The 21,593-nt window shown below is 37.0% G+C and overlaps 1 protein-coding gene across 1 annotated transcript in view; it reads left to right on the top strand.

Annotated features, from left to right (window-relative positions):
* Positions 1-2,091: 2,091 nt before the first annotated feature.
* SUCO (SUN domain containing ossification factor) overlaps positions 2,092-21,593 on the top strand; it is a gene marked incomplete at its 5' end in the record, with an annotated part of 29,881 nt that continues 10,379 nt past the window's right edge. Inside the window, 14 exons of the mRNA XM_029085865.1 lie at positions 2,092-2,200; positions 4,408-4,509; positions 5,839-5,984; positions 9,591-9,731; positions 9,912-10,062; positions 12,001-12,121; positions 12,354-12,478; positions 12,956-13,023; positions 13,681-13,788; positions 14,888-14,993; positions 16,927-16,947; positions 17,176-17,231; positions 18,256-18,347; positions 19,104-19,169. Of these exons, the coding sequence (XP_028941698.1) occupies positions 2,092-2,200; positions 4,408-4,509; positions 5,839-5,984; positions 9,591-9,731; positions 9,912-10,062; positions 12,001-12,121; positions 12,354-12,478; positions 12,956-13,023; positions 13,681-13,788; positions 14,888-14,993; positions 16,927-16,947; positions 17,176-17,231; positions 18,256-18,347; positions 19,104-19,169 (1,412 nt within the window). The remainder of the gene's footprint in view (positions 2,201-4,407; positions 4,510-5,838; positions 5,985-9,590; positions 9,732-9,911; positions 10,063-12,000; positions 12,122-12,353; positions 12,479-12,955; positions 13,024-13,680; positions 13,789-14,887; positions 14,994-16,926; positions 16,948-17,175; positions 17,232-18,255; positions 18,348-19,103; positions 19,170-21,593) is intronic.

Raw genomic sequence — 21,593 nt, forward strand, 5'->3', positions numbered from 1 at the left:
TTTGGGGAGAATTTAAGAAAACTCTTGAATCACTTAGAGGACAGTTGTGTTTGCACTCAGTCTCATGTGAATGTCATTGTTTTTGTATGAAATCTATGGAAAGGAAACCTTGGTCTTTTTTTCTCTGTGGAGATCAAATTGTGGAAAAACTGCTCTTCAGATTTTGCTAATTAGGATTGGTTTTGTCAGCTGTAACTTGTAGGATTAATTTTTTTTTATCAGTTGCTTACTTTCTATTTGATTTTTATGCTTGTCAAAACAGTTATCAATAGCTGCACCATCTCTGATAGTCTTCTGCACCCTCCTTCATGATTATTTCAAGGGTTGGAGCCAAATTAGAACAGGTCTTTCACATGAAACCTACACTGCAATTTCAAAACCACCTGCAGTATTGAATTCCAGTGCATTTCTTTTCAGAAGCCTAACAGCCATCAGTAGACCGTAGCTAATTCTTATAGCAATAAATAGGGGTGAGCAGACTTTCTCATTCAATAGAGAACGACAGTGTGTGCCTGCCCTGTGAAGAGTAAAGATTTTCCACCCCCCCCTCCCGCCTTTCTGTGTCTGGACTTGCAGCTTTTGCTTCTGGGTTTGTGCATATCAAGCTGAAAAATTCATGACGTATTAGAGACAGTAGCTTTTCAACTACATTAATGATGGTACTGAAAGACTTAAGTTTCTCTGTTCTTTGAGATTTAATAGCAGCTGCTATTTTGAGTCATACTTAGCAAAAATGGAGCTATTGAAAACTCCTGTATCCATGTAAGTCACTAACCGTTGGTTATGTGTTTGGAACAATCTCTTGAAGTATTTCTACACTGTTACTTCATTTGAAGATGCACCTTGTACCTGTGACTGTCTCCAGTACTATTTGTGCTTGCTTCCAAGTCAGCGTCTAGGACAAGAGGAAATGGCCTCAAGTTGTGCCCAGGGCAGTTGAGATGGGATGTGAGGAAGAATTTCTTTGCTGAAAGGGTTCTCAGGCATTGGAAGGGGTTGCCCAGGGCAGTGGTGGAACCTCCATCCCTGGTGGGTTTGAGGAGGTGTGTAGACACAGTGCTGAGGGACATGGGTTAGTCGGGGACTTGTCAGTGTGAGGTTAGTGATTGGACTCGATGATCTTAAAGGTCTTTTCCAATCAGGGCAATTCTGGCATTAAAATACTGCTCTGTTGTCTGGAGCAAGGGAAGGCTGTATTAATGTATACGGGTGCAGAAGCTGCTGTGCCTTCACTGGACATACTGTGCAAATTTACTAAACTCAGGGGGAATTCTGTTCTCAGTAAATGAACACTTTTAATGTTTGTTTTCTTTCCACGTGTAGAGAAATGCTTAGCAGAGGTGCGAGGCCGTTTGGCAGTTTTTTCTTATTGTGGGTTATATAATTTATCAGTCTGTGACTAAAGAAGCCTGTTGAATGAATATGCAGAATACTGAAAGACAGAAGAAAAAAAGAATAGTGATGGTTCTGATAAGGTGATTAATTTGACTTCTCACAGCATAACTGGTCTCACGTGGTCTTGCATTCTGTGGATTTGTTCTTAACGATCTGTCAGAGCTTGATGGCAGCAGTTGAATGGTACATCCTGCCTGCTTCATCCTCTGTTGCAGTAGAGCTCGGGTTTTCCTGTGGGTGCATGCATGCATGCACACATATACAAGAGGACATCTTATTCCCTTCCCTTGCTTAGAGAGCTCTTGGGAGACTTGAGACATCATGTTTGAGTTGAGGAGTAGACTGGGAAGAAATTGTGAAAAATAACAAAATCAGCTACTGCACGTTGTGTCAGAATAGCTCAAATCTATAAGCTGTCAAGCTGATATCACCCCAATAACTGTTTTGCTGATAGTTGTATCTTTTGGAAGTATTAAATCTGTAGTATGTTTTCAGTTACCAGTTTCCTAGAGTTAAGTCCTCCAGTAGTTTTGATACATTAATATCTATGAACTGTACGTGCGTACTTTTTTTTTAGGCACCTCGTGGGAATAACTGAAAAAGGTTGAGGGAGACAATGCTGAAAGAATTTTAAAATATTATTTATTCATTTTAAATCATGACTTTGACTCTCTCTCTTTTTTTTTTTTTTAATAGGCTTCCTATTTGGCATGTCTTTTGTAAAGACAGTCTTTCATCGACAGTGCAATATGCTTCAGGTGATGCTTGTGCCCTGGCAAATGGTGATGAAAATGTCCAGGAAAAGGTATGCTGAATAAATCATGTTAACTAGCTACTCAGTCTGACTTGATTATAAATAAAAAAAAAATTCATACAATTCATACAATTTGATTCATAGTTGTTTGTTGGCCAGAATGTTTAATGTACTCAGTGTTTCTGTGAACCATGATGTTACCTTCCCAAGTTTTCATTTTCCTTCAAGTTTGTTGCTGTTATGTGACATTACAGTGGGGCAGTTTTGATGGGGGAGCAGATGACAAATAGTAAAGATAGTAATGGTGGCTTAGGGTTTTTTATTTGGGTGCTAGATGTTAGAAGAAGTGGTCATCAGGGATAGTGTGTGGTTCTGTAGAGAGCGTGATAAGATGTGATAGCCTGGATGAGTCTCAGCCACAGTGTGCCAGTTGCATCTGTGATGTGTTTAAAAACCCAGTGCACAAATGATTGCTATTCTAAATAGAAGATTTAAGATTAATTGTTTTATTAAGTCAGTTTTCATCAGTTTGGTTTTGTCCTGTTTGAGAAAAATTACCAAAGCTAAAATACCCATGTGAAATGCTAATAAACGAGGTTCTGTCCCTTTCTTATTTACATTACTCAGCACTTTAGGTTAAATTGAGTGTAATTGTCCCACCTTGATTAACCCATTACAAGTTTCTGCATGTTGCAATTTCATAGTGAGTTCCCAAGCAGCTGAGCAGAAAGTCATTGTAACTTCAATTATTTATTTACACAGGTAAAGAATCAATTCTATGATAAGCACGGGTAATATTGATGTTATTAGTCTTCATTTCCTCCATTGATCAGTAGTAGTGCTGATCATGGTCCTCGTTCCAAGAAAGCTTTTATATGCCGCATCAAACCTGGAGAATGCATGTTGAACGTTCTCATTGACTCAAGTGGAGAACTGCCTGACCAAAAAAAAATACTTTAAATACTGTAGGTTTCTTAAGCATTTCAGCATCTAGGGTAGCTGTAATTTTTTTGCCAGCTTTTGTGGCCAAATGCATTCAGTCCTGTTCTTCTGGCTGCCTGAAAAATGTCCCGCTCGAGTTTAATGGCTGATGTAATAAATCTGGAAAGATCAAGTGAGCTTTGAGACTGGAAAGCCACTGGTGTGTGTTTTCCTATCTCTTTTGCAACATTCTTCCCTTCATTCTGTTAACATGTCTGCATTGTTAAGCAGCTTTCTCAACTTAAACCTGAAGATGTGGAATACACTGTACTTCTTACTCATTAAAGAAAATCTCTTGAGTGTATGAAAAACCTTAAGCATGTGCCTGTTACTCCTAACTATGCTGCCAGAGATGTCCTGCTCAAAAAGAGCAGTCTTGCAGCCTTTGATCAGTTTTCCTTAGATCACTTTTCTCTGCAAGGCATTGATGCTATTTAATCTTAGGAACTAGGCTGTGAGCTAATAATATTTGTGGAAAAATGTTGCTTAGGTCTTGTTTTTAGATTTGCCTGCTCAAATTTGTATTCCCTCCTCTTCCAGTGTATGCCTTAACTCTCTGAAATGAATATGATCATGTAATCTTGTATAGCATAGCAGCCCATTTTGGATCTGAACAGTAGAACTTCCAGTATTTGACCACAGGATTTTAGATAGTCCTTTCTTCTTTTTTTTTGTTTGTTTGTATGTGTTTTTTGTTGTTGTTGTTGTTTTGTTTTTTGTTCCCTCTCAAGTATGTATTCTTTTTAACTTTGTGAATTCACTGCATTTGATTGTAAATCTTTAGTTGTAAAAGGGAAAGTTGCTTTAAAAGGTTGCAGCAGGATTGCGAAATTATCCTGGTTCTGCTGCTAAGACTGCTATAACTGAAATGTGCCAAGTGTTATTTTTTAATGGTTTTCTGTTACAAGTCATTTTAGTATCATTTTTTTCCCTACTATTTTTGGGTGGCATGGATAGGATGGATTTGTCAATGTGGGAAGTCATAGCAGAATGGTTAACTTTCCTTAGCGCACAAACTGAACAAATTAAGACAATGCTAAAATGGTCTTTTCTGTGAAGATTTAACTGAATTGTTTTAACCTGCTGTGGTCTTTGTTCAGATGAGATTTTAAAAGTATGTGGGCAGTGGCTCTGAAGATTCATGTAGCTTAACTTCTTGGTATTTTGGTGGTTGTAAAGGTAGTTTTATTCAGCCTGTACCAAAGGTAACTCCTCTTACTAGAACAGAGGGCCTATGTTACTGCTTGCTTACTGTTGTTTTACCTTTTATGTACTAGGGGGAAGATGCTGGTCCTGGACTGGAGTCTGAGCATGCAGGCTCAAGTACACGGAGTTACTCTACAGAAGAGCTACTTGAAGACTTCACAAAATCTGACCAGGCAAGACTTTTATTTCATTCATTGTCTCCATACAGTCTTCAAATGCTTCTTGGATTTCAGTGTGTTTCATTTTGGTTGTCTAAAGCTCATAGTAACCATCTATCACATCTTGCTTGCACGTAGGGTTGCTGTCAGACTCGTGTCCAATGAAGGAAAAATTGTGTGAGCTAACAGATCTTGCATTTCCTATGTGCATAAGTAATAATAAGTCAGCAGGTACTGCCAAATTTTTCCAAGACAAATTAAAATTGGATGTTATAAGTATAGATGTCTCCTTATAAATAAAACAAAAAAAACCTTCTTATTGAAGTCTTTTATGTAGATCAAACGTGGTGATCATAGCAGTCCATTTGAGCTTTGATCCTTCATGGCTTCTGTCAGTTTCATTTCCTTTGTTAAAGTGGAAAAAGGGTTGTCTTTCAGTTGTATGTGCCATTAATACTACTAAGTCAGTGCTTGGTAGTAAATGTTACAAAGCCCACTGTTAAAGATTATTTTATATACATTTTTGGTTTGTAGATTACAAGACAACACACGCAGGACATACTTCTGAACATATATTGCAGGGTTTAGATATGTAATTCTGTAGTAAAACATTCCAGACCTCTTCATGTTCAGTTAGATGACTTGGAGTAATCCAGCTATTAGCAAGAGGGTCTTGTTTGATAGTGTTTTCTATTGGTGTAAGAATTAATCTGACCTGTTTCAGTGGTTATGTATTCTTTCACATTTACAAAGCTTTATTTTTATGATTTGCAAGGGCTCATGAAAACTGAAGACTTAGAATAAATAAGATTCAAGACTACTAGACTCTAAGAAGTGATAAGTGATTTCTCTTTGTTCAGCTACAACTTGGAACAGACTTCTAAGTCATTTCAGACTTCCATTGCAGTGATAAAACTGAAAGACTTCCCCAAAATTAAGCTTAGCATGCAAATAGTACACTTAAATTTTATTGTAACGGAGCATGCAAATAGAACCATCTGCTTCAGTTGCTGAAATGTTCAGGCTTATTTTCTCATTACTGTTTCTCTATAGAGATGCATGGTTGAGGAAGCTGTTGCACATGCCTTCTCCAGTTCATATTTTTACACTATTATTGCAGACTATGGAAGAGTATTTCAACTATCCCAAAGTAGTACTGAGTAACACCTAGGTTTATGAAGAAAAAAAAGTTTATTTGGCTGTCTTGCTGTCTGGTTTTCAGGTTCACTGATGACAGAAATCTGAACTACTGAACTGTTAAAACTCCATACTAGATGTTGTTGTATGAATGCTTTTCCTATTCAACTTTTGAAAAGAATGTGTTCATCTGTAATGTTTTCACAGGCTGCAGAAATGAGTGAAGCAAGCCAGCCTGAAGTTGAGACTCCACCTTCAGTAGATTTAAATGAAGCTTCATCTAGCATAGTTGCAAGCACTGAAAATATTTCCAGTTCACCTACCTCAGAGATACCTTCAGTCTCGCAGCCTGAGTAAGCTTTTTTAATTTATTGTTTTGGTCTTTGAGAGAATATCACTGTGATGTTGTTAAAAGGGTTACCTCTTCAGCTTGGGTAGGGATAAGACTAGACTGCTACACATGATTCTTTTACTGTACTTTGGTTTATGGTGTCCATGCTAATAGAATGTCATCATTTACTCAGTGTGTGGATTGAGAGTTGTGTACTTGAGTAAAGTGTCATGCTATTGCCATTATTGGTTTCTAAGCTATTGTTCTGACAGAAAAAAATACAATGTCTTTTATGTGCTAGATAATCTGTACTATAAAAGCCCACCCATTCCATCATTCCTTGTCTTTAGGATTCCTGCCCTTCACAAATGTGCTTTCACATCTGTGATAACAAGCCTCAAGGCTGCTTTAGTGATGGCCTCTGCTTTCAGTTAAGGAAGAACTTTGCAGAATTTTATTCGAGGACTTCCAACAGAGCAGTCTTAAATAAGCTCTGATCTAAGGAGACTTTTGATGAAATAGCAAATTTTAGTATAAACACAACCAAGACAGTTTGTAATTGTGGTCCTTAGAGTCTTGCAGAGCCATCTCTGCTGCAGGTAGTCTTCAAGAGTTGATGTGCTTAGTTTTGTTTCCCTTCTTTTGTGGAATGCTGTGCTATCAAATGTGAACTGTAGTATGGAGATTCCTGTATATATACTTCTAGGTACTTTCACAAAATTCTCTTGGGCTTTTTAGTGTGTGCTAAGGGGAATATATTCTTCTGCTTGTCTGCTGATAAAGGTCTAATATTTTGGTAGATAAAAATTGAACACTTTAAAAATGAAGTAGACTTGTTCTTTGGCATTTTCTTTTTTTTTTTTTTTTTAAAGAGTCCAGGTCTCCTGGTTGACCGAATTTAGTTTCTTTACTATAGAAAAGGTTTGGAAATCTTGTCTGCTAGGGTAATACTTAAGCACCTTTTGCTTCTTCATAGTGTTTTAATTACAAGTTTTCAAAAATCAAGCTTCCCAAATGCACAGTTTTTATAAAGCAGAACTGGGATGTAATTTCAGCATGTTTCTTTTCATAGCTTTTGTTGGCTACTGTACTGATTTGCTTGTGTAACATGTTGTAAGTCCAGCTATTGTTAGGTCTTAAAAGGAGATTCAGGATCTTATTTTCTTTTGAACATTCAGCTTGATATCTTGCTATTGTTGAAAATAGACTTGCTGTCATAGCTGGGAATACTGGAATGATGAACTGTGAAGGCTTGAACAATGAAAATGGAAACTTGTTTTGGATCACTTGAGGTATTAGTTAGTGCTTGGCAGTAGAATTCTGACACTAGTACCATTTACAGGAAGAAAGGGTAAAATGAGTATAGGACACTTCAAACTTCAGTTTAGCTTTAAATAGTACTAGGTAGTCTCTTTTTGTATGGATTAATATCCAAAACAGCTGTGGTCCAACACCACAGTTAAACGAGACCTTTAAAAAGACTCGGTTGCATTTGTTAACTTTATAAAGCATTTTTCCTGTTTTAGATGCTGATTCCCATCAGTGTAACAAAGCTCCCTTAGGTGTTACTGGTCTGATATTCCAGCAGAACATCTTAGTCAAAATATTCTACAAGTAATTTTATTCCAAACTATTTTTACTTTGTAATGAATTTTTTTCAGGACAGTTCTGATTGTAGCTTTTCTATCCAGACCTAATCTGGAGAAAACTTCTTGAAAAATAAACTGAGCTCCTCTCTGGATTTTTGCTAGGATAGAGTTATTTTCTTCTTAGTAGCTAGAAAACACTGTGTTTTGGTTTCAGTGTGGGATTTCTTATGAGAAGAATGTTGATAAGGTACAAGGACATGGTGTTTGGGTAGTTTGCAAGTGCAGAGGACTTGGGGGGGAAAGTGTAGCAGTTAGCAAAATCCAGAATTGACAGTTGGATATGCCAATAAGATATTGCATATTAAATTGTTCTTATTTCAACCTACAAGTGTCCTTGCCTTTACCCCTCCAGTTCTTTCTGATTCCCTTGGTTGTGGAAGGAGGGGGACTGCAAGTGGCTGTATCTTGTTTGGCTGCCAGCTCAGTTAAACTATCACAGCTCTTTTTTTTGGCTGCAAGTAAAGGCAGCTGCCATACAAAGTGAGCTTGGTAACACACTTCACAAATGAAGGCAAAGCTAACAAATGAAAGTACCCAAAGGAAAGGGAGCACCACAGCTTTTAGGCTTGTACTACTCACCTTCTGCCAAAATGAGTTACTTGAGGCCAGTCAGGTACACCCTGATATCAGAGTATTTTTAAGTTCATACTTATCTCATATTTTATTCAGTTGACAATTACTCATACTGTCATCCTTTCACTGACATCAAGAATATGTGGAGCTTTTTAATTTTAAGTGTAGTGGTCAACCTTACTTCAGTCATTAAAGCATTACATGCAGAGCTAAACTATGCACATCTCAGATATGTGTGTTTTGGAGTGTTCAGAGAAACTGCTCCCTGTTTGTAGCTAATAAATTATTGTACTCCTGGTGTTTGTTAGATTTTGCTACATAGTGAAAAGTCTTGAATACCTATGAGGTTTTTTTGTTTTATACTGTGGGGACTTTTGTCATATGAAAGCTACTAAAACTGGTTCCCTGTGTCTGTTACAGCTGCTTCTGTTGATGACTGTAGCAGCCAGAGAACTAAAAAGATCCCCTTTTAAGTTGCCGAAAGGCTGTTTGTGTTTTTGCAGCTCTGTATCATGATACTGGATTAACCTGATTTAATGGTGCTGTTGAAGAAAGCTTATGTGGAAATTTAGGAGACAGAATAAAGAATTTTACTTAGACCTGATTTATAACCTTCTAGATCAATATGGAAGTCATCACGCTACTGGAGAAGGGAGGAAGGTCACAGAAGTTATTATTTGTCCATCTGCTCTTCCCCACCCATTCCATCATTCCTAAATAATATGTAGGGAGACTTTCTTCTAATTTTTTGCCTTAGGATTTCTCTGATGCAGTGTGTTCAGTCTGGGGAGGGAGGAAGTAAAGCATGGGGGCAGATTAGCTAGTTTGTGCTGTTTATGCAGCTTGGATAATGGTCTGCTGGCTTACCTCATTTTTATTCCACTAGAAACCTAGTGGAAATGAAGTCTGACTGTCTCTACTATATCTCATTATGCCATCCCTTTTTTCCTCTAGTTTTAGCCAAGTTCTGTTCTGACTGCTGCCCACTGACTTGGGAACATTAAGAGCTTTTAGTGATGCAACTCAGTCCTGTGTTTTGACTCCTTTGTTGAGAAGGAAAATTGCTGGCAGTAAGGTAGCTGTAAAGCTGTTCTTAGTTTGTAGTGATGATGGGAAAAATTACCCATTGCAGTGTTGAGTAAGATGTTAGATGAGAGTTCTGGGAGATGAGAAGCTAGCTCTGAGTTCCTTTGCTGGCACAATTAGGCTGGAAAAGCTAATTCTGTTCTTGCATGGGTACAGCTGAGAATGCAGTTCCACAAGTATAGCATATGTCATTCCTCTTAATTATTTCTGTGAAACTGTTGCTTTTTTAAAACTTTCAAATATTCTAAGTTATGTGGTTGATTAGCTGCGTTACTTGTGTTATCAGAAGGGTAAAAAGCATGTTATTTCTTTCCCTTCAGTGCAATAGAAAATTCCCGTGCTGATACCCCTGTAGTCAGCTCTAGTGAAGCTGAGCAGTCAGAACCTGACTGTGATATTGGTGGGACACTTGAGGCTGACCCTCAGAGTGAGCCTTCCTCTTTTGTCAGTCCACCAGAAAGGTGAGTATTGAAGTAGGTTGTGAGTCTGAATAATTTAAAGATAACTCTTCTTTTCTGTCCTGGCCTTGCAACAAATAATTGCATGTGCTTGCTTATCTGCACTTGTGTTTGTGTGTTTAAGATTGCATATGGCTGAAAATGTGATTATTTTATAGGTTCTAATACTCTTAAAACTTTCAGCCTTGCAGGTCAGCATATAGAAAACATATCATCTTCACATGGCAAGGGAAAGAAGACAAAATCCGAGTTTGAGTCAAAAGTTTCTGCAGCTGAAAAGGGGGCAGATGAGCAAAAATCTGCTCTGAATGCCTCGGAGAACTTAAAAAGGGAGGTAAGCAGTGCTGACATCCACTCAGTACACACAGGAGCATAACGACCTCTGATAAGGTGTCAGCGTTGTTAAACATGAGAGATATCCATCGCTGTTCTGATTGCCACTGTACAAATGCGCAGCCCTCGCATTCTGAGCACTGTGTGCAGTTCTGATATTGCTGTCTCAGCAAGTGTATAATAAACTGGGAGAAAAAGGCAGCAAGGCTAATCGGTCAGCACAGGTTTTTCTGAGCTAAGACTCTTCAAATACTTGGGAAATTAAACTATCTGGGGCAGAATCCAGAAGAAATGTTCTTCATGTAGCAGATAGTTAAGCTGGAACTTCCTGCAGGGTGCTGTGGATGCTGAATGCGGGGGCGGGGGGTTGATTGCAAGCTCCAGGTAAGCTTGTAGAAGAGAAATTTGAGGATTGGATCTTGACTGTCAAGAAGTTCCTGAGTAGGAAGCAGGTGGCTAGAGACAGAGATGACACTTGGAGGAAATACAAAATGTCTGTTGTGGTTTATTCTTTCCTAGGTATCTTATTTGACCACTGTTAAAGCAGGATACTTAGCTACACAGGTCTTTTATAGTTAATTGTATGACTACTGTTATGTTCTTACTGTGAGACACTTTCTAAAGCTTATGTTTTTTAAAAAGGTAAAGAATGACCAAGGCCATGGCAATACAATTTTTTTTTCTATTTTTGATCACATTTAAACTGTTACTAATAACTTGGATAGCTCTCTTTTAAAACTTAAGAAGTTTTCCCCCAGGATTATTAAACAGAGTACAGTGTGCCTTAAAGTAATTACATGCAGTCAGGAAGAGTCTTCTAAGGAACTTCATATGAACAAATTGGTGTAAACCATTATAAAAAAAAGCCAAGATTTTATTTATTTAACCTAATGCTTTAAAGACTGCAATTTAAATAATTATGGCATTGGCCTGATGTCATAGTTAAGCAAGAGCATGATTTGGCATTGCTTTAGTCAGTTTTTTGACTTACTATTTTTGTCATAGTCCAGGGAGGATCTTAAGTCCTGAACTTTTTTGGGAGAGGAAGATAAAGGGGTTTTTTAGGTCCTCTCATTTCTAAATATATGTGGAGGTGTATTTTTGGGTATGCCAGATCTAAAGTTCTGTTGTAGTGTAGTTGTGTGAAGAATTCTGTTGTCATTTTTGTTGAAATATGTGGGTTTGGCTCTTTTTTGGAGGACTTTCAGCTATAGAACTATATGTGAAATAATTCTTGCTTTAAGTGCAGACAAAATGTCAACCCACAAAGCAGTCATTCTGGAAACTACCTGTGAAGTGTTGTCTACAAAATAACCTCTACACTTGTAATGTCTGGCAAAAGCTTTTCACATATCTGGTGGTGTTCTTAAATGTGTTTGTACAAAGGAAAAGTTAAGACCTGAAATGGTATAGCATATGGCTAACTTAAAAGGATTGCTGCTTTGTCAGGCAAGTCCAAAACATTGTTTCTTTGATCATTAAACAATAAAAACGTTTCTAAATTGTATCTCATTCTGCTGTTTTCTTAAAACATTTCTAAATTGTATCTCATTCTGCTGTTTTCTGAGGTGTTCCGAAACTCCAGGGGACCTCTGTAATTCTGTCCTGACCAACGAAGAAAAAGCAGATGTTTTATGAGACAGAATCCTTATGTTTTACTTAAAATGTATTAGTTTAGACACAAAAATTACCAGCATCTCACTGAAAGAATCTTTAATTCTGTGAGGAAATCATTACCTGTTTTTTCTGGCTTGTGAGTTTACCTTGTACCCTGGCACTAAGTTTTTAACATGGGTTCGAATTATGTATCTGCTGTTGACTTGGTGAGAGCATGCTGCTTTTTTTTTTTTTTTTTAAAAAAAAAAACACCTTAAAGTTCATCTTTGTTTTCACTGTTGTTACTGAAAATATTCACAATTGATGGCTCTTTCTTTTGCAGAAAGACTATAAGAAAACAGGAGAAATTGACCCTACATCAGTGATAACTCCAAAGGATCCTGAAGACATTCCAACATTTGATGAATGGAAGAAGAAAGTCATGGAAGTGGAGAAAGAAAAGAGTAAGCTCAGAATTAATTGATTTGACCTAAATACAGACCACTTTTATCTTGCCTCAAATCTGAATAGTGAAACTGTCTGAATTTGGAATGCAGCCTGGAACTTCATTTTTCTACTACAACTACATAATTGATAGCATTTATTATATAAAAGCAGTGAGCAGCAGTTCTCTGAAAGTGAAAAGACTGTTTGTTTGTGTGGTGTGTTACAGTAGCAATATTTTCTTGTTCCTAGGTCAGTCAATGCACCCTTCTGCAGTTGGTGGGCAGCATTCCACAAAAAAGGTCCAGAAAAATAGAAATAACTATGCCTCTGTAGAGTGTGGTGCCAAAATTCTGGCAGCAAATCCAGAGGCAAAGGTAAGCATTTACTAATTATTAGTGCATATTATTTCAGTTTACTCTTATGCAAGAGGTAGTACAAAACTTAAAACTGGATGCTAATTTCTGAAGTAGTCTTTTTATTTTTGTGTTTTTTTTTTTTCTTCAGTTTTTGATTTAAAAAATTGAACATAAACCATGGTATGTCCCTTGTTTTATGAGGGACTGCTACAGAGAAATTTACTCTTCAAGTAAATTTGGAAGGGGGAGCGGAGCACTCAGTACAAAAATTGAACAAAGTTGTATTAAATAGCTCACCATAGTAAATAATCTGTGATTGCACAAAAGTAGTATGGCATACTGTCTCCTGTATGTTATCTTGCTTAGAATGTTTTAAACTTGGTATTAGTCTATATAATTAATATAAAACTTATTATTGGAAAGAGAGGAAAAACCCTTGATGCTGCATTAGTGTCTACCATACAATTTAAAATACTAATTCTCTTCTTTATACAGAGCACTTCAGCTATTTTGATGGAAAACATGGATCTTTATATGCTAAATCCTTGCAGTACAAAAATCTGGTAGGTTACTGAGGTTTGCTTGTATGACAGGAGTGGTTATAGTTCACCATTGCAGTGGGAGTGTTGGGTATCGTATGGGACTGACTTGACCTTAGTGTGTCTCTGCCTGAAATGTGTGTGTAAGGAACTTTGACTGATTTAACAGTGGATTTATTGTATCCCCCATATAATTCTGTCTCTGGTATGAGAAGTAAGTTTAAGGGACAACTTCATTCACTTCAGTGTTTGTAGGTTTTGCATAATTATAATCTTGCAGAAGAGAAAGCACTGAGTGTTCAAGTAAAGATTTTGGTTTCTTTCCTCAGCTGTCAAATAATTGTAGGATATATGATCAGCATCTACCATGTACTAACTGGTATTTTCAGGTGTGATTTAAATTATGTTTGCTATCCTTAGTTTTTAGTTCTGTGACTTTATGTCTTTGAGTACAAGAGGAATGAAGCTTTGCAGCTGCAGGTGCTATCTAGAGTTACTAAGGCGGATATGCAGGTAAATGTCACTAGTGATTTTGAAGGGAGCAACAAGTGACACCTCCTTATTGTACAGCATTTTTATAGTGTTCTTTTGTACCTAGTGAAGGATGCAGTAACAAGGTAAAGGTCTGTGGGTTGTAACTGTGGAAGGAAAAGTGCTTTTAATTTCCTTTTTGCCTTCAAGGTTTGTTATTGAGCTCTGTGAACCAGTCCAAGTAAAGCAACTTGACATTGCAAATCACGAATTATTCTCTTCCACTCCTAAAGACTTTCTGGTGTCTATTAGTGACAGGTAAGTTATCAAAACCTGCCCTTCTTAATGAAAAATGAAATAATTAAATGAATTGTTCTGTAAAACATGATCTCTGTATGCCTGTTATTATGCAAGGTGTAATTAATTGTAAAATTATACGGGTTTTCTTTATGTGTATTATAAGTTACTAGCATTTTTTTTCACATAGAAAGACAACTGTGGATTCCTAGGATACATGGCTTGAATTCTTTCCATGCTTCCTGTATTTTTTCTTTGCCACCTTAAAAATGAAAAGGAAAAAATTGTTGATAAGTAGCAATGAAGCAGTAAAAATTATACAGTGGATGGCAGAGTGTAAAATGCACATGCCTTAACAGAATGCCACTGGGGTTGTGGCCTGTGCCCTTCCTTGTCCTTCAGACCATTTTCACATGGCTTAAACTGTCTTCAATGCTGAACTCTGACCAAAAAACTCCCAAACTGTTTACAAAATAAAAAGTACATTATTGAGGAAGTGGAAGAGGTAAGAATACTACTGGTTGGCTGAGTGGCTGATGAAAGGGTGGCTTTATTGTATTTTAGGCAATGTTGTACCCCCAGTACTTTTGGGAGTGAGCAGCTTGCTCTGGTATGTGAAAGAGGAGACGTTCACACAGTGTATCAAAAAACTCGCTTTCTTCAGTGCTCGGAGTGTGTGGATTCTGATTTTCCACACTTGACCTGCTGCCTATTTCCAGCTCTTGGAAATAGTTTGGTCACAGCTTTGGTCACAGTTTTTTGCTTGCTTACAATAATTTTTACAACCTGTCACTTGTGTGTCATGTTCTTCAGTGTTCATCTGAGGTGACTTTTTCAGTTCCAGAAACTTTACTGTAGTCTGGTTGAATTTCATTAATTGGATTAAGTATAGATTTTATCCTTCAAGGGCTTGCACACTGTTTTAAGTTTGTGAAAAGGTACTGCTGAGGTTTTGTGTTGGACTAACCTATCTTGCAACTCTTCTTTCTATAAAAAGAAACTTGCAACTGAAAAAAATAAGTATTTTTTCTGTGAAAAGGCATTTTGATAAACTTCAGCAAATGTCTGTAAACATTGGGTTCTTGCATTTCATTAGCTGATTCCACTATTTCTTTTCTAGGTATCCAACGAACAAATGGATTAAATTAGGTACTTTCCATGCCAGAGATGAGAGAAATGTTCAAAGCTTTCCTCTGGATGAACAGATGTATGCAAAATACGTTAAGGTAACACTGCAAAAGCATCCATGCTTCTTGGGAAAGGAAGGGTTTGCTGGGTGTGCTCTGTGTAAGAGAGCATCCAGAGAAACATGTTATCAAAGCATGCTTTATCATTAATTGCACTAGTTTTGTTAGTGGCCCTGGTGTGGTTGGCCATGTGCTAAACCCTCACCCACACTCACGAGTGTGTTACCTTCCTCATAATGGTAGCTGAGAGGATCCTGGGAAGCACTTACTACCTTGTGTCCAAGTACATACTTAGTTGCTATCTGAATTAAGAAAAATCCAGACAGTGTTCTGATCTGTTTGACTTCACCAACTGTCTCATGAATATAAGATTGGAAGTACCAACCTATTTTGTCTCTTTACTGTACCTGCTTTATACATACATATATATATGTGTATATATATATATATATACACACACACACACGTGCTCCCTGGAGCACAGATTAGAATATGCATATTCTTAATACTTGTGTGCTATATTCTGCTGTACAGTTCTAAGTGGATCTAAAAGAACAAGCATTTGAATCAATCGACTCCAAGTGCAGTTTTGCAGTTATTCAATCATAACTGCGACTCATGCAAATTATTTAGGCTTACGGCTACTGGAGCACTTGCTGTGATCTCTCCACCTTCAAAATAGCTTGCTGCAAGCCATCTTTGCTGGGGGGACTCAAAGAGAATAAAACTCCATAAGTGAAGTTGTACTTGGACTGGGATAAAAGCTTTTGTGAAAATACTGAGATGTAGTGGGGGTTTAAATTAAAATAAAATACAGACTTCGGGGTTCTCTCCAGTGATGTGTTATCTGCCAATTATGGTGCTTTCCAAAAAAAAAAAGAAAAAAAAAATTTTTTTTTTTTTTTTGGTTTGTGCTACTGAAGTGTGATTTGTGCTTTCAGAAAGAAGTAGCTATGAATGATAGTTATCTAACTTCTCTACCCAGGAATTCTGCATGAGTCACAAGATAAACATTTCCTTTATTTTTAATTCTGCTTTCTGGCTGAATTAATGCCTTAAGGTAGCTGGAATCTTGCTTGTCACTGAAGTTCCAGAATTACACTGGATGCTTCAGCACTTAATCACTTGGCAGATACAGTGTTCTGCCTTGAATAATGTAGCATGGTAAAATTTTCAAAGGCTTGTCCTCTACTTTTTTTACTTTATACCACAAAACGTAAGCAAGTTCTAAGTGTGCTTAGTCTACAGAAGAAGAGTCCAAACAATTTTTCAGAAAGTTTGATTTTTTTTTTAATGAACTTTTATCAAAAATAATGGAATTTTTTTGTAAGAGTGCTTTTATGGGAGTAATTGATCTCACTTGCAGATTATTATAGTCCTTCGCTGGTAGTATCTACGTACAGGTTTAATAAATGCATTCTACACTTGCAAATTAATTTAGATTAAATAAATATAGAAATACATTGATGACTGAAGCCTCCAAATGTATCATCAGAAGCTCTATCTATTTTCTTCAGTAGTGTTTATATAAATTGAAGCATGTTACATTGAACTTGAAGCAGCAGCAGAACAGAGAATGCATGCTATGAAGGATTTTTTCCTTTCAATTAACTTTCTGTAATCTGTGCTCTATAAGGGGAAAAAACACACTTAAAAAATTTAACACACTTCAGTATTCTGTCTGCAATCGTACTATGTAGAAAAATGGAGTAACTTTAAGTTCTTCAATAAAACACATGATGCATGTTACCTTCTATCTGCAAGGTATGAAGGCTAGATGAAATCTTGCTACCTAAGGCAGATACCGAAGGTATTGCAACTTTATCCTTCATAACTTGTCATCTTAGGCATTTACAATACTGAATTAAAAACAACAAAACTCTGTAGTTGCCTGTGGCATGTGTTCAGCCTTTGTACTGACATCTCTTTTTGTTTTGTTTTGTTTTTTTTCTTTTCCTTTCTCTCGCTTCAGATGTTCATCAAGTACATAAAGGTTAGCAATCTCTTCTTTTGGAATGATGAATGCATGGGGTTTGGGGTGTTCTCTGCTGCGACTCAGCACTTTAATGCATGGCAAGAACAAATCATTCAGAGGCTTTTCTGTTATGGGCAATCTACAAATCCCTTGAGTAAACAGAACTAGCAATTTCAAAATTGGATGTATATGTTAAACTCTTGACTCTGTGGGTCTTTGGAGTTTTAAGTACCTTTTATTCTTTAGGTGGAGTTGATATCGCACTTTGGATCGGAACATTTTTGTCCTTTAAGTCTTATAAGGTAATATCTTAAGTGTTTTGCTTTGTTGTTCTCCCTCCTTGCAGTGAGGATTGGTTTGTTTTAATAATAGCTGGGCAACAAATTCAAGTTTTCAGTTTAAGTTGTTTGGAAATACTGTGAATTGAAGTAGTGGCCTAAATTACCTGCTGCATAGCATGCTTCACATCTGTTAAATAAGGTTTGAATCTTTTGATTTGATTCTCCTGTATGTAAGGAATAGTTTATATTTGCAGGGGGGGTGTTAGGAAACAAGAGCATGAGCAGCCTTACAGGAGGACATGAGCGTTTCAAGGCTAACCAAGCAAAACAAGGGACAAGTGTTGAACTAAAAAGAGCAGGTGTGGTGAGTGCTTCTGAGAAGCTGCTGTGTTGCATGGCAGATACATATAGTTAGTAATGCTTGGAATACCTAAATCAGAACAACTGTGTGTGTGTAGTTCAGAGAATAGTCAGCCTCTGTACTGCTCATAAAAAAACCATTTCCACTTTCCTTTCAAAGCTGTGTCAGGATTTGAACCTGGGAACTCTCATCTTGTAAGCCAACCATATTTTCAGTTCACAAGACTGCTTTAAATTGGATTGATTTGATTGGATTTTGGCAGAGCAGGTCAGAGAGGATAGCATGCAAAGTGAGGTAGTCATGAATAGGTACTCCCAAAGTTAGTCAAAGGTGAAACTGAAGAGGAGGTGTAAGAGCTCATGAAGAGCTTAAGACAAGGAACACTATATATGAAGTTTGAGTTCAAAAGGAGGGAAAAGTCTCTTTTGGAATTATTAGAATTAAAAACAGGATCTTGTTTTGGTGCAGCACTTGAAAGCATGCAGTGGACTTTGTGAATACAAGTTTGAGAAAATAAGCATAGCTGCTGCTTGGTCTTGGTTAACTGAAGGCAACTGTTGCTTATCTCATTTATTTGCTATATGTTATATAATGTTAATATTGCTTATCTAATTATCAAGATGTCAGGTAATTACATTATTAAGAGACTAGTATTAAGTTTTTATTTTGAAACTTTGTTCATAGGGTGTTTGGTACTAGCATGGTTGAAGAGTATGAAGAAATAGCTGATTCTCAGTATCAGTCTGAACGACAGGAACTCTTTGATGAAGATTATGGTAAGCAAATAATTTCTGTGTTGAGCCATTCAGACATGTCTTGTGCTAGTCTGGTGACTCCTTGTTTCCTTTGTATGCTAAATGATTTAACTGCTAAATTTGTTCTTAGTCTTGCTGACAGTATTTCAGCATTTCTGGGCTTATCCAGCAATCCTTTTAAGTTTTAAACTATGTGTTGTAACTCTTTGGAGGGATACTTTAAAATGCCAGTAATAAGTCTCTATTTCACTTGGCAGACTAGGCAACTGTATCTTCATGTGCTGACAGTAGTAAAGGGTAACTAAAATAATCAAAGCAGCTCACATGAAACAGCTTTATTCTTGGTGTCCATAGCCCATTTCCTGAGATTATTTGCATGATCAATGTTGCAAGCAATTGGGAAGGTGCCTATTTTGACTTGCAGACTTGGTGCTTAAGTGAAAAATAAGGAAACACCTACCTCCAGCTCTCAGGAGGAGGAGAGGGAAAAACCCTATATGCAGCTCAGTGAGCTGTTTGCTGTATCTATGTCATGAATCCTGGGGAAACTGAATCGTGAACCCCTGAATCGCTTTGAGTTTCTTGTCTTTGGATTTCTCATTGCTTGGAGCTTGATATTTCAATATGTAATTTCTATCCTTTAACTATATTTCTGTTGTTTTATTTTCACACTGTCAAACTGACAGAGCTGAATGACATGTTAAATCTTAAGGTTTATTTTCTTTGCCCCTGACACTTTTAATTTTGGTATTCATAAGTATTCTTCTTTATACATAGATTATCTGTTGGATTACAATACAGGGGAAGAAAAATCTTCAAAAAATCTCCTTGGTTCTGCTACAAGTGAGTATGATTTATTAGAAGAATTATTGCTGTGCTGAAACAAAATGAGATATTTGAAATTGCAATGATATTTTGTCATGCAACATCTACGACTTTCTTATTTTTCTGCTAAAAGAATTTATTATGATTCCTATTTAATTGCATAGGAATAAATAGTAACAAGTTGAACTTGGGGTATCATTCTTAGTGTTCTAGAAATAGAACTTTCCAGATCTCTGTTTTTTGGAAACTTCACTTTCTGTAGTTAAGGATGCTGAGCACTTAAAATAATATGAATGTTACATGGGGCTGTAAATAACCAGTAATAAAGTGCAGTAGAACCTTAATTATACAGAACTTGGAAATCTGTGCTTAATTAAGGTGCTTTATTTATAGGAGGCAATATAGAGATTTACTTTGTACAACTTGAAAGGAAGGAATGGAGAGCACTGTTTCTGAGAAGGCTTTATGTAAATATTGTAGCTCTATGTTCTCACAATAAGAGCTGTGTATCTTTTTTAAGAGAATTAACGGTTCTTGACTCTCCTGTTACTTTTCCATTGGAAAACTGACAGATGTGGGGTTTGTTTGGCTAAGAATACTTGAATTTTCAGTTTTAATGGTATTCTTCACTGCTGAATTACTTAGCATAGTATCAGCCACCACACAACTTTAGCTTCTAAAGAGCTCTTATGCTGTGTCACTCTCTTCCTTCTGTCTCAGTTAGTGAAGATTTGTTACTGTAGTGTAGATTTGCACTCATAATTAGTGCTGTTTGGGCTCAGGCTTTCCTTTCATCCCATAGTGGGTCAGGGTTGCAGAGTTCTTTGCTACTATTTCCAAGAACATAGTTGTGGCTTAAGAAGACAGCTAGGAATACTGCAGAGTGTAGAGCAGTTTTCAGAGGGGAAATAGTGGAAAAGGCAATTTATTTCTAAACATTAGCCTCTGACAGATGAGAGAAGGCAGTACATTCTTCCCTGACAGTGCTTATCTCTTATCTGTGACTTTCAGAGTTGCTCTCTTCAAGCTGTCTTGTCACATGTTCTGTCTGCAAGTGCAGTATTGCAAGATTTTTTTCACTGTCTGAGTGAGAGAGACTTTTCTATGATTTCTTTAAGAGTACTGAAGCTATGATGAGGAGATTTGAAACACAATTATTGACAGTGCTTTTAGAAAGGCAGCTGAGCACTGAAACATTACAGTGACCATTATTTAGTTCTGGCTAGTGGATCTTGTTACTGAGACCTTTAATCTGTGGCAGGGTACTCAGTGTTCCTTTTTTGAAGGAATACTGTGTAAGTATTGTTTCTTTGTGGTTGGGTTTTATAAGTGCGTGCTTGGACAAAAGTGATGGACTTTGATTTTACATCATTTCTCTTAAACTGATACACAGTGAGGAAGAGTGGCCTCTGGGGAGGATATAGTGGGCTTCTCAGACTTTTAATCTCATAAGAAGTATTTTGCAGTCTTCTACTAGTCCGACCTGTGAGGGTAGCTCATTGTTCTGCCATTCCACTAGACTGACAGGCTTCTATACCAACTCTTAATTCTCCCTCTTTTTCTGCTTTTCCATCAATAATAAGAAACCATTTATACTTCCAAGTTTAACTTCTTTTGTTTATCATGACTTTTCAAAGAATAAAACCCCAGATAATATGTTAATAATAATAATATGTTAATATGTGTTAATTCATGCCACATTTTGGAGGAAAGGCAGAACCAGGGTTCTGAACTTTCTGGAGTGTAAGAAATTTGTCATTACTACAAAAATGCCTCTCTAACTTTATGAACTTATCCATGTGATGCGCAGTACAGAAGTATGTGGGTGGGTAGGGGAGAAATGGGGAACACTGAGCTAACTTTTGCATGCTTACGGTAAGGTGGTCTTTCCCTGTTCCTCGTCTTCTAAATAAGCCTGACAATTATGTTTCTTTCATTATCAGTGCCAAAGAGAGAACTGTATCTAATATATGTGCTGATAGAGAACACTTGCATTTACTCTCTGCATTTACTTCTGTGAATTTTTTTTGGGGGAAAAAACTGTATCTGATCTAGATTGCATTCAAGTAACAGATTGTAAAGTGTAGATTTTCTTCTTCAAGTCTTAAAATATTTAGAATTGTTATGTTGCAGCAGTGTCAGAGCTGAAAGAAAGATTTGGGATTAAGGAAGGAGGTATGATGCCAAATGATGGAGTCCAGCTTGATTTGAGTGAATCTTTAGTCTTCTGTGCCTGTCCTTCTGTGGACATCTTGTGTTCAAAGGCAGAATTCTGCCTTGCTCATCTAGCAAGTAGCATTTCTTGACTCACTACTTTAGTGCTATTATGACAAGTGATCCAGCCTGTCTTTATTAGACCTCCTGAGTTTGAGTGTTCAAGCTCTAAATTTCTGGCTTGGGACCTCAGTGGTTCACACACACAGATTGTCAGAAAATTTCATG

This window comes from Antrostomus carolinensis, unplaced genomic scaffold (assembly GCF_000700745.2).
Source record: "Antrostomus carolinensis isolate BGI_N321 unplaced genomic scaffold, ASM70074v2 scaffold4117, whole genome shotgun sequence".
Lineage (NCBI taxonomy): Eukaryota > Metazoa > Chordata > Aves > Caprimulgiformes > Caprimulgidae > Antrostomus > Antrostomus carolinensis.